The sequence below is a fragment of the Myotis myotis genome, unplaced genomic scaffold (genome assembly GCF_014108235.1).
Source record: "Myotis myotis isolate mMyoMyo1 unplaced genomic scaffold, mMyoMyo1.p scaffold_m19_p_4, whole genome shotgun sequence".
In the NCBI taxonomy this organism is placed as follows: Eukaryota; Metazoa; Chordata; class Mammalia; order Chiroptera; family Vespertilionidae; genus Myotis; species Myotis myotis.
In genome coordinates this window covers 124,174,530-124,188,075 of record NW_023416346.1, presented here as the reverse complement: position 1 = coordinate 124,188,075, position 13,546 = coordinate 124,174,530, and the positions used below count along the sequence as shown (strand labels likewise).

Sequence of the window (13,546 nt, the reverse complement as noted above, 5' to 3'; positions counted from 1 at the left end):
ATAGTCTTACCTTATTGAGTTGTTGTGAGGATTAAATGAGCTAATATTTGCACATCTTAATACAGTGTCTGGCATATAATAAGTGCTATATAATTTTTGCCTGCTACCATTTGTCACTTATTTATATAATATCACATCCTTTTTTCTTGGTGCTGAAATAAAGGCTGAAGTGGGAGATGAGTCCAAACCCTGAATTAGGTCTACGAAGACTTGAGGGCATTTAAAAATGTTAAGCCAAAATACTTTGGTAAAACTGGTAGCATTTTTCTATCTTGACACTATTATAGGAGTCCTTATTGTGTCAAAATCAAAATTTAATCTATATTTAGTGTTCTGGAAATTTTCCTCAAAAGTGATTCATCTTTTGGAGAGTGAGTTCCCTTTCCTCAGTTCTAAAATAAAGTCTCACTTGAGCTTCTCTGATTCTGGTCCTAAAGAATTGCCGCTGCCTCGATTTATGATGTCAAAGACGGACAGTGACATACGATTTGGGAACTCGGCTGAGCTGCATGGAACTAAGACTCAAATTCCATATTTAATCTCGGAAAAAAATACCTTCAAAAGAATGGATGATGAGGATAAACAGGTAAACAATCTGATCAGGCATGTCCATTTGACTGACCATGAAACCTCACGTAGCAGTGCCTCTTATCTGCTGTCAAGCTTCCAGCAAATCTCACCATCTGGGTTACAATTACAGACTTGGAAGTGAGCCAATGAAATTTCCTTGTATCAAGAAATAGAGGCCAATGCATAGGAATTATCATGAGCCACCCATGGGGCCTTTAGAGCCAACATTAATGTAGAATTGTGTCCAAAGTAAGGCCACCGATTTAGCGCACTCATTTGATTAATCTACTTCCAAATGAGTTTTTTGAAATGCAACTTTTAGGAGTTTTCCAAGAAAGTCTGGTGGAAAGGTTTCTCTGGCTAGATATGTTTGGAGAATGCTGCTTCGTATCCTATTCTGGGGGGAAGACTAAATCCTTAGTCTTGGAGATTCATAGTGCACATTAGCACATTAAATGCCCTGAGAAGTCCTGCAATAAAGGCACCCGGAGATCTGTATTTACTAAACTTCTTTCACCAGGGCATCTTTTTTTGGGAGCATGCTTGGAATGTATCTTGGGAACTACTGTCATTGCACATTAGCAAGTTAGGAATAAGAATAGGGAGGATGGGCTTTTAAAATTAGACCACTAATTATAATAGTCAGATGATGATTGGTAGGGGCAAAAGTATAAAATGCCAGAAGAGTGAGCCCATCAAAAAGAGGTAAATGGTCTTAACACATTAGTAAACCCTGAAGTCATCAAGGTACTGCTCATACTTTTACTAAAGATATTGAATCATGCAGACAAGTAAATTATATTCAATATAATATCTTCTATAAGGCAAAGAAATTTGTTATATTTTTAGGAAGATGAAATATATATATATATATATATATATATATATATATATATATATATATATATATTTATATGGGGGGGGGTGTCTGTGTCCATTGGTTAGGCTTATATGCATGTATACAAGTCCTTTGGTTGATCTCTCCCCTTCCCCCCACCCTCCCCTACCTTCCCTCTGAAGTTTGATGGTCTGTTTGTATATTTTTTTTGGTAAACCTCGCCTGAGGATATTCTCCCATTGATTTTTTTAAGAGAGGATGGAAGGGAGGGGGAGAGACACACAGAGAGAAACATCAATGTGAGAGAGACACATTGATTGGTTGCCTCCCACATGAGCCCTAACCAGGGACAGGAATTAAACCTGCAATTAAGGTACATGCCCTTGATGAATCAAACCTGGGACCCTTCAGTCTGCTGGATGATGCTCTAGCCACTGAGCAAAACTGGCCAGGGCAAAAATGATTTTAAAATGCAGTAAAATTAAAGTTGGAGAACTAATTTATATGGCTCACCTTAATAATGCTGGATATCTGAGGTCTTACTGCAGAAGTTTTATACTTATCTATATATATAAAAGCCTAAGTGTCCGTCCGACCATCTGACTGGTAGCTATGATGTGCACTGACCACTAGGGGGCAGAAGCTCAATGCAGGAGCTTCCATGGTGTGCACTGGCCATTTAAAAATAAATGGCACCACAGACTTGGCGCCAACAAACCAACACTTGGCTTTCCCCGAGTGGGACACAGGCCTCACCACCACTCTGGGGCGACAGCCCACCACATCGCAGCCAGTGCTGCCAAGACCCCATGGCGCAAAATGCGGCCCACAGCTCAGCCCATCCCAGAAATGTTGGCTGTGGGTGCCGGGTAATGACATCATGTAGCAATGCCCGGCTTCCTCTCCCTAGCAACGACTAGCCTCCTTACAGTTTCTTCAGTACAGGAACACGACTTGTTTTATAACCAGGTGCAAACATTTTACACTTTAACCAAATGTTTGTGAAGCATTTTCACGTGCCTCATCTCATTTGATCCTCACAGAAGTCCTGGAGTAGGTAGATAGGAGACTCGATGGAATCCTATTTTCTTTTCATTAGCTGGAAAACGGAGATTTAGAAAGTTTAGAAACTTGACCCGACTAAAAAGAAGTAAGAAATGGTGGACCTTGAAAATGACTTCAGGTTTTCTCATTGCGCAGCATAGAGTCAAACACTGCTGTAGTTAAATATCTTATCCTTTGTTCTCCCTGGGTGATTTTTAATAATTTGCTTTGTGTTGATATTTACTGCTGTGTTGCTGACAATTACCTGAAAGAGAAGTTGGGGTGCTTCACTGGGCTGGAAAAAGTTTAGCTAAATCAGAAAGCAGGTCTAATTAAGCAAGTTTTACATATATATATATGGCTAAGTTGACTCACACATGTGCGATACATGTAAAGCTCTCGCTGGCACCAGTTGCACGCTCATGTTTCAACCTATCATTGTTGATTGTGAATTTGGTTGACACTTCTATTATAGAGAAAGGGCGCATAGCGATATTAAAATATTTCTTCTAATTAATATCCTTTCAATGTGCATGAATCTGTGCACCAGAACACCAGTAGTTTTATATTTAAGTGAGGTGTAGCATGTTCTTCAAGGATATATATATATAAAGGAGCATAGGGATCTTCAGTTACCACTCTTTGGCATGCTTGCCTATCAGCATTTGGAGAGGAATGAGGGTTCACTACTCCAGGATGGTTGGTGCCCTGGGAACTTTCTGGACCCATCCCCTGGCTGTGTGAGTAAGGACACATCCTTTTGGCTGGGTTTATGCTAGGCCAGTGATGGCGAACCTATGACACGCGAACTCATTTTTTTGGTTGATTTTTCATTGTTAAATGGCATTTAAATATATAAAATAAATATAAAAAATATAAATCTTTGTTTTACTATAGTTGCAAATATCAAAAAATTTCTATATGTGACACGGCACCAGAGTTAAGTTAGGGTTTTTCAAAATGCTGACACGCTGAGCTCAAAAGGTTCGCCATCACTGTGCTAGGCCCACCCAATCTGCTCACAGTTCAAAGCAAATATTCTTTTATTTTTCTTGAAGAAAAGTATTAATCAGTATCTCAGATTGAATTTTTTAGACTAATAGCAACTATATAGTGCCTGTGTTGATAAAAATTACTGTTTCTTTGATACTTGGGCACTCTGAAATTACCACTCTGTTAGCATTAAAAAAATACAGAGGAGGAAACCCAGTATCAGAGTAAGGTTGATTTTCTTGTCTAGGGTCCAACGTCAGGTTCACATTTGAATTGAGATTCTAATTGTAACATGTTTAAGGCTCCATCCTAGTGTTTACGAGTGGGCTAGTTGGAGTGGTTCACCCATAATTAACTATTTTGTAATCTCTCGATGTAAAAAAAACAAACAAACAGCAAACCTGCTATTTTACTTGGCATAGTAAACTCTAAGAATATTTAGCATTAAGCATTTAAAATATTTTAATATCCACATTTGCTGGAAGACTTGATGAGTGTAAATCCAGAAAGAAAGGGCCTTTATTAATGAATGAAAATTGAATCTATCTACGAAGAGGTCAAAATTGGGGAGTATGAATGTTATTTCTTGTGATGATCAGTGTCTTTTATTTTCCAAAGGAAAATATTATTGGAATAACTGAAAGTGTTCCCAGCTTGTTTTAATAATTTAGGTACCTGAGTACTGGTGAGACTTTATTCTCTGGGAGACTTTTGAATCCTCAGACACTGATTTTTAACCCAGCCGAATTTTTGAGAAAACATTTCCTCCATTTGTTAAATCAACTGGCTCACCAGCAGTAGAGCTGTGTTATGCTTCATAACTGCAGCTCAGAGTGCCAGGCTTCTCCAGTGATTGCTTCTGAACTCTGCTCTGATTCTTTGAAGCAGGAAACACAGTCTCCTACGATGTCACCCCTCGCCTCCCCTCCTTCTTCTCCGCCTCATTACCAGAGGGTGCCCTTGAGCCATGGCTACAGCAAACTGCGGAGCAGCACGGAGCAGATGCATCCAGGTAAGAGGCAATCTGCAGGCCAGCTGTCCCAGGCAAGGTCTTGGAGACTCCTTAATCTATCAGGCAGCAATGCTGCCAGCTGCTGAATCTCCGGACTTAATTACCTCTGTCTTTGGAAACATGGCTCAATTTAATTTTATCCTCTCAAGCAAGGTTTAAAAAAATAAAATGAAATATATCTTAGTAATGCCTTGTCTCCCATCCTACAAACTTTAGACTTGTAAACAACGAGTGAGATGATTTAATCTCTCATATACAGATTTCATCATACAGGAAAGTGGCATATTAAGGGGTTGTGTTGTTTTGGAAATGTTATTCTTTCCTGCAAACATACCAAACATATTTATATAAGAACTGCTTTTATGGAATGACTTAAAAATATAACACTGCAAATGCAAAAGAGTTGATTCAACTGTTAAAGACTGATCACATAAATGGAATTATTTAGCTCTTGTGTTTGGGAGTAAGAATAAAGGAAATGATAGGGAAAGCATTTTGCTGAGAAGTATGTAGAGTGTCCATGGTGGGGTTGCCTGCTTGCTCACATTCAGGCTGTGCTGGCCATGCTATTGGTAAAATCCGTTAGTTGGTTCTAAGGATGACTTGCAGAGTTGGCTGCCTAGGCGCAGTGCTAAAACTCCATAAATTCACTGCAGCAGCTTGTCCTCCTGGGGCTCAGACTCCTAGTTTAAGATATGACCAATTAAAGGTATTCTAGAATTGGATACCCATAATCCCCCTTTTTATTTTGTGGACTATGGCTGATAATGACCCAGTTTCTGCAGGCTTTTGCTGCATTGAAAATAGTGGTGACTTCTAGAGGGATACAGATATAAAATGTGTGCTAGCCTGGACTAGAGAGAGGCTGTAATCTTGCAGAAAGAAGCAGGTATAGCATAATGGAAAAATTTTTTGATTGGAATCAGAAGGTGTGGGTTTATGTGACTAGCTATGTGACCTTGGGCAAGCCATTTAACTGCTCTGAAGCACGGCTTCTTTTCTTTTAAAGTGGAGTATCCTGTTGGGGTATTGTAAGGTTTAGTGAGAACGTGAGTATAAAATCTGATTAGAAATTAAGTCCTTTGCAAATGCAAGATGATATTGTAACAGGAAATCACTCTCCTGGAACTCGAATGTCCTACTGATGTCTGCAACAAAATAGGGTTGAGAATTCATTTTCTTCTTACAGTCCAGTCCCCCTCCTGCCTGATTTCCCTGTTTTTAGAAGTGGGTTTTTAAAAATTCCTAATCTTATTTGGGCTTGGAAGTTGGAGTCCTGTGCCTAGCATGGTGCCTGATTTTTGATCTTCATTTCGCAGGTGAGTCATTTTTGTTCAGTGTATCACCACGTTCCACCCTATCTTTTTTGATATTCCTTAAAAACCTTGTCTGTACTCGCTTTATTTCATGGCCCATTCTCTCCTCATCCCATTCAAATTGGGCTTCCGTTCCTCCAATGGCAAGGAGATAACATCCTTCTCTCCATCTTTCTTGACTCTTAGGAGCCTCTGTCAAGGTTGTTCATGCCTTTATGCTTTTTAAAAACATATTTTTAAAAAGAGTGAGGTAAAAATTACATATGATAAAATTCACACATTTAAAATACTCAGTTTGAGTTTTAACAAATGGATATACCCATGTAACCACCGTTTGGATCAAGAATAGAACATTTCCATCACCTCAGAGATGCCCCTTTCCAGTCACCCTCTGTTCCCTAGTGCAAGCACTGTTCTGATTTTTATCACCATAGATTAGTTTTGTCTTTTCTAGAACTTCATATAAACATAATCATATTTAATGACTGTACTCTTGTTTGTCTGCAGTCTTTCCCTCAGCATAGTGGTTGAGATTCATCCATATTGTGTATATCAGTAGCTTGTTCCTATTTATTACTCAGTAGTGTTCCATCACATGAATGGATCACAGGTTGATGAGCCATTGTCCTGTTGATGGACATTTGGGTTGTTTCCAGTGTTTGGTTGTTATGAATATGAGTGTGACATATGTTGTAATTTCCCTGACACCTAGGAGTAGAATTGCTAGACTTAGGGTAGATCTATGAGAAAGTACCAAAGAGTTTTCCAAAGTGGTTGTATACATCCCACTGGCAGTGTATGAGAGAGTTCCTTGAAAGCAATTGGTATTCTCAGTGGTTTCTTTTTCTTCAGTGTTTTTAATTTTAGTCATTCTGTTAGATGTGAAGTACATATTTTTGTGGTCATTCCCTTTATTCTTGAAACATTTTTTCTAAGTTTCTGTTATCCCTTCCTGGTTTTTCTCCTACATTATGATCCTTGGACTGATGAGCTGCTCTTCTAGAGGGTTATTCTTTGTGCAGCTTACCCATAAAGAGGAATCTGAGTGAACAGTCTCCTGTTTCTCAAGGAGTTGAGTTTCCTGGGTCTAGCCACCAATTAGGAGGCTGTTAGGTTCCTGTAGCTAGGAACAAGGTCATTCATAAATAAAATGTTTACAGGTATTTCTATTTAGACTTCCTCATCTACGTAAGTCAAAGGAAGGGAGAATTTTTCTATCTGCAACTTGGGTCCATCTTGTGATTTTTGCTTCTAATTGATACTATTCACATCAAAGCTTGTTAATTCCTGTTTTTATAGTGTTGGTGGATTTCCCCCCAAAGGATTTTCTTTACTTATTTGCTTCCTTTTTTTTGTTACATATCTTTATGTCAAGAAATAAGAGAAGATCACATGTCTTCCTTCTCTCTCTCCCCACGTTTTCAGAACTCAATTTCTCCAACCCATTTGATGGACTCGGGATTCTCTTTCCTATTTTTGTACTCCATCTTACCTTTGGTCTACCAGCGGCCGCCAACCTTTCAGACCTCGCAGACCACCAGCTGGCAACCGCTGGTCTGGACAGTAGCATATCTAATACCTGTTAAACCTTAGCGACTCTGGTACTAAGCATCCAGAGTTATTTTTATTTATTTATTTATTTTTCTTTTTAAAAATATATTTTATTGATTTTTTACAGAGAGGAAGAGAGAGAGAGAGTTAGAAACATTGATGAGAGAGAAACATCGATCAGCTGCCTCCTGCACATCTCCTACTGGGGATGTGCCCGCAACCCAGGTACATGCCCTTGACTGGAATTGAACCCAGGACCCTTCAGTCCGCAGGCCGACGCTCTATCCACTGAGCCAAACCGGTTTCGGCCAGAGTTATTTTTAGTTTCCACCTTTTCAGAAAGGAGTTTTGCTACTGGCATAATTTTCTTGTAATACATTTTCTGGGGTCATTTCCCTGTTCAATATTCTGCCATGATTCCTGGCTGGTGGGACATGTATTGAGTATGCTTTAAATCAGAATGAGCATCATCAGACCAGTCTGGAATTCAGAGCCCCTCTTCAGCTTCTCTCCTGGGCTCCTGTTAGTTTCACTTGCTGGATATAGCTGTAGCTAATGTTCATTGCGTAAGACTTATGTGCCAGGCATCATGCCGAGGTCTTTATGTGCATTCTATTCTTCTTACCACAACCCTCAGAGGCATATAATGCTATCCATATTGTAAAAATGATGTTTAAATCATAGTAATACATGTATATAGTTAAATAATATTTACATGCCTATAGTAAATACAACTATTCTTCCCACTGAACTTGTTTCTGATCTCCAGAGGCAACTACTTTCAACTCTTTCACTTGTTTCTTCTGATGTCTAATGTGTTATCTCAAAATCAATATGTCTGTTCTGCTTTTATTTATACATATTATTCTGATGTATTAATTCTAGGTATTTACTCACTTACGAGCATGAGCTGTGATGTTTGTTTCCTGGCCCTAAAAGTAGACTTGGTGGGCCTACAGTTCTCATTTCTGTCCATTTCCAGCCTATGTGACTATGGGTATTTCACTTTTCTGGGCTTCAGTTTCCTTTATCTGTGAAATAGAATAATCTCTGCCTCAGAGGTTTGCTTTGTGGATCAAATGAGAAATGTAAACATCTGTGCCTACCAGTTTCTGGCACACTGTAGGTGCTCAAATGTTCCCTAGTATTTTCTTTTGTGTTTTTCAGAATCTGGTATTCGTTTTATTTGTGAAATTCTTAAGTATTCTTGAAAGTCACCTCCAGGTCACCATTCATTGGGTTGACTGCAGATGTAGGGTCTTTATTGTGAAGTTACTAATGTCACTTCTAGTTTAACATGTACTGTTCTAGTTTGACAGTGAATCTCCGATTGATGAGATCTTTAGGGTTTGTTTTATATTCCGATTCTTGGAGAAAAATGGAACTTCTAGTTCCTCATTAAACCTCTTGTAAGGGGATCTAAGAATTAATATATTATATATGTATTTTGCATTGAGTTCCATGTCTTGTGTTTTATTTGGGAGGAAGGAGAGTAGAATTCAGATCCAGTTGTGGAATGAGACAGCAATCAGACCAATTATGGCCTGAATATCAGCTGTGGTGCTGATAGAACTGATCAGAGCATGAGTCTTAGATTTGTGACTGCATGGGCTTCAGACATCTTTCTAGTCACAGGCAGTTGTGGCTAATCCGGGCTTCCCACAGGAGTAGGAAGAGAAAATCTGCCCTCTAGGCTCTCCAAAAATGATCCTCCATGTGCCTTAGTCTTCATTCAGCTTATTGATGAGCTAGGTCTGTCTCTTCCAAGGGAAAAAGGTCCATGTAGGTAAAGGACTGGAGTTATGGGCCAGATGTCCTCCCCCAAACGGTTCCCTCCTAGGCAATAGAAGCTCCCTCTTTCTGAGGGGAACCAGAACCATGTAGGATCAACTTCCCAGGGAAAGCTTATGACCATTAGTATCCCGATTATGATACAGTTTACTGTCATCCAAACCTTCTGGCATTAAGAGTTTAATTTGGTGTTTCATCAAAGTGAAATGATCTTAAAAATATTTCTCAACACCTGTCTACCAGCTGAGATTTATTTTTAAGATCTGGATTATGTGCTTCCTGTTTATGTTTCTTTTGCAATTTTTATATTTTTAATAATTCTTAGTAGAGTCTGAAAATACACTAAATGATTTGCTAGGCAATGATTTTGATATGTTAATGTGTTTTATTTTGTTATAATCTTGTGTTCCAGTTTCTTGGATGAAACACAATAAGCAGATGTGAGCCGAGGAGTTGTTTGTTATTCTTGATGTGCTGTTATTATACCTTCTTTGTTTTAAAAAGATCACACTGTGCTAAAGGTGCTGCACTAATACGCTGCTCTGCTCTCTCTGCCTAATTTTACTTATAAGGAAACTACAGAAAGAAAGCATTTTACTTCTTTACATACTTCCAAAAGCTTGAACTGTTAACCCACACATATCAGAAATGGTTTCATCTTGGGTGATAATTTCTCTTTTCTATTAGAGCTGCATACTACCTGGTTATGTTTAACTGTTTTTCTGCCCTATTGGCAAGGTCATTAAGTGTTCTGGAAATAAAAGGAGTAAAAAAAAGTGTTCATTTTTTGTGGCTTAAAAAACCTTCTTTTAAAGGTAACAAAATTAGTTTTAGTTTGGTTATCAAATGATAAAATAATAAATATAAAATACATTTATTCGTAGTAAAAGGAAATAAAAAATAAAATACACTTATTTTTTTTTTTTTTTGTATTTTTCTCAACTTGGTTTCACATTCTTTCCAAAAAGGAAAAGAAGATAGTGCTATTTATTTCTCAAAAACAAACAAACAAAATAAATGATAATATTGAGCTTTAGTATTCAAAATGCATATTAAAGAACTGTGGTACATCTACACAATGGAATACTATGCTGCGGTAAAAAAGAAGGAATTCTTGCCATTTGCAACAGCATGGATGGAACTGGAGAGCATTATGCTAAGTGAAATAAGCCAGTCAGAGAAAGATAAATATCACATGATCTCACTCATTTGTGGAATATAGAGAACAACATAGGCTGATGAACAGGGACAGATCCAGAGACGGAGAAACAGTGATCAAACTGTCAATCCCCAGAGGGAAAGTAGGGGAGGGCGGGGGTAAGGGGAAGAGATCAACCAAAGGACTTGTATGCATACATATAAGCCAAACCAATGGACACGGACAACAGGGGGATGAGAGCATGAGTGTGTGTGTGGGGGGAGGTTGGGGGTTAATGGGAGGATGAGGACACATTTGTAATACCTTAACCAATAAAGACATTAAAGATTAAAACAAAAACAAAATACAACAACAAAATGCATATACATTTACTTCTTTGCAAGGGTGGAGGGTAGGGAGAGGGGAATGAATGGAAGACTTTTAAATAGGAGGGTATATATAGAATTTACCTATCTCAAGAATTTGAACATTTATAACATGGCACTTTTCTAATGACTCTCATTGTTTTCTATCCCAATTTAGGTTCTTACCATTTCACCCCTACAATTTATTCCTAATCTTAAGCTGATGTAAATATTTTCCTGCCTTATCATACATTGGTTGGATATCCTTAGATTGTTCAGTTAAATTGCACCCAGGGGCACCAAGGTTTGTTGGTCCTAGGTTGCCCTATGTACGTAAACTCTGATTCCTTTGATAATTCTACCCTTAAAAGCACTGTATCGGTTGGAATGTGAAGTCATAATTCTTGGGTGGAATTTTTGTGTACCATGATGACTTTTGCTCCGGTTTCAGCTCCTTATGAAGCTAGACAGCCTGAGGGACCCTCATCGGGGAACCAAGGAACCAAGCCGCCTCGGCATCAGGCTTCCCTCATCCGGGTAAGAGATGTTGTGGGGTTATGCCAATGGGAGACTTTGGGGATATGGTTTTTTGATGGGTCCTCTTTTTTTTCTTTTTTGCAAGGACGATATAAAACTGCCCCCCTCATGCATAGATTGTACTTCTTGTTCTGTTGTTTGTATATTTTCCTAAATCTTTTTTTATTATATATGTTTCTGACTGTATCTAGACTAATCCAGGCTGGTTCCTGGTCATTGGTATGTCTAAAATGCCCTTCCACCATCATCTACTTAATCATTAGGTACCTTTTTCAGGAGAGCTTTACTTTTCCCAAAACAGCCTGTTGTATCTATGCCTTATTTATTCTTTATTATCATTTATCCAGTGCATAGTTAGGTGTTGCCCATTTGTTTTGTGCCTCTAATTACATTGCAAGCTTTTGGAAGGCAGAGGTAGTCCTTCTGTATTCTCCCTCAGTGCCTAGTTCAATGCTGTTTGGAGAGCAGTTATCTTATAAGTGGCAGCAACTACTCTTTCTCATATTTAATTGATACAAAAGAAATATTATGGTAGAAACACAGTGATATTTCAGTTTTTCCTGGCTACACCATCGCTTAGAACATTTCAGCTCCCCTTTCTTTCTCCAGTGTTTTCCCTTGGATAAAGAACTCTTTTTTTTCCCCTGTGTCTGCCACTGTTTTCTTGTGTAGTATCTCTGAGACCTGTGCTGGGGAAGTTATATTCTCAACAAAGGGTGTGTGCGTGCATGTGTGTGTGTATGAGAGAAGTTATGAAAAAACTTGGTTCACTGTTTGACCCTAAAGACAAGAGGAAGTAGGGTGATTTGTATAACATTTCAATTGTCCAAGTTAGGAAGAGGATCATTTATGTGCAGGCAGATCTACTCAAAATAGCAGGGTGGTGTCAGATACTCCCATAAGGAAGTGGGCTGGTGTCTGGACCAAAATAGACAAAGCTAAGGAAGATCGTGGTGTTCACTGAATACCCACTGGGAATGGGCACTGTTAGGCATGGTACAGAACTTTATCTTCTAAGGTGATAGCACTCTGTGTACAAAGAACTTCCTTTTTTAAAAAATTTTATTGTTGAACGTATTACATATGTCCCCCTTTCCCCCCATTGACCTTCCTTAGCCCACCCCACCCTCCACCCCATACAAAGAACTTTCTTAAATACAATAATTTAGCCATAAGCAGGGTACTTATATTTAGTGTTCCTGCCACTACAATATCTAGGTGCTATTATATCTATTATTATAGATGAGTTAACTGACTGAGTGAGGTTAAGTAATGGGTCTAAGGTTATATTCATAATTCCTAAGTAGTAGAACCAGAATTTGAACTTAGGCCTGCCTAATGTCAAAACCTCCACTTTAAAATACTTTGCTATACATTAGAGTCCCATGTTAGAAGGAGGCTAGGTTCTAAAGTTTCTGCATAAATAAATGTTGGGTGTAGTGAAAAAATATTCCTGAAAATACCTTCTTGGTACCACATTAGAGAGCCAAAATGCCATTCCCTCCTAGATCCCATAGAACTCAGTTTTACCCTGGAGTTAGAACAGACAGCTGTTTCTTCAGATAAGCCCCAGATGTAGCAGTTGGCTGTGTTTAGACGTCCTGTGGTACAAAAATATGTGTCTTTAAACACTAGAATTACACCTACGGTGAAGTGATGGTTACATTAGGAAAGGTATAGGAGGGACTGGGGTTCATCTTAAAAATGCCCAGGGTGTGGCTGTGCATGTTTATGCAGAGTATATTCTAGCACCATGGAGACCAAATTCTTAACAGTTAGAATGACGGTCAAACCGGCAGTAAGTCATGAACTTTGTAGGTCCGATGGGGCTTGCCAGGCCTTCTACCTGGCCCCCTGGATGGGATGGCCATGAGCTCTAGCTTGAATTGATGTTCTGTGACTTCTCTTCAAAACTCTAGGTCCATTTTTCTGCTGATAAAAATGCATCCTGGGCATTTCACTCAACTAATGTTTACTAAACACCTATTATGTGCTAAGTACAGTGTTGAGAATACAAAAATGAGGTATAACACTCCCATTCTCTGCCTTCATGAAGTTTATAGGCAATTGGAGGAGATGGCAATTAATCAAACCATCATAGTGTGATGTGAATGGAAATTAAACTGTGCTTTGAGGGTTAAAAGTGGCAGGGGGGCGGTTATGACCTAACCTTGGCAGGCAGGGGGTGATCAAGGAAGGCTTCCAGCAGTGAGTAACATTTGAGTTGAAATGAGAATGATTTATAGGTGGTAAGCAGGTGGAGGGGTAGGATTGGAGGAAGCAGGCAATAAGATAGAGGGAACTGCACACATATTTTCTATGCTTAGCATTTTATACACACATCTCTTTCACTGTTCACAGCTATTTTATGAAGTAATTCCTGTTATTATT

At 38.8% G+C, this 13,546-nt stretch overlaps 1 protein-coding gene across 6 annotated transcripts in view; it reads left to right on the top strand.

Annotated features, from left to right (window-relative positions):
• The window catches only part of REPS2 (RALBP1 associated Eps domain containing 2), a 193,506-nt gene that overhangs the window by 61,360 nt on the left and 118,600 nt on the right, over positions 1-13,546 (top strand). For 5 of the 6 annotated variants that reach the window (XM_036305531.1, XM_036305528.1, XM_036305530.1 and 2 more), the window contains exons 3-5: positions 438-586; positions 4,331-4,457; positions 11,070-11,155. In XM_036305531.1, the coding sequence (XP_036161424.1) occupies positions 438-586; positions 4,331-4,457; positions 11,070-11,155 (362 nt within the window). The remainder of the gene's footprint in view (positions 1-437; positions 587-4,330; positions 4,458-11,069; positions 11,156-13,546) is intronic. The other variant, XM_036305527.1, reaches the window with a different exon arrangement.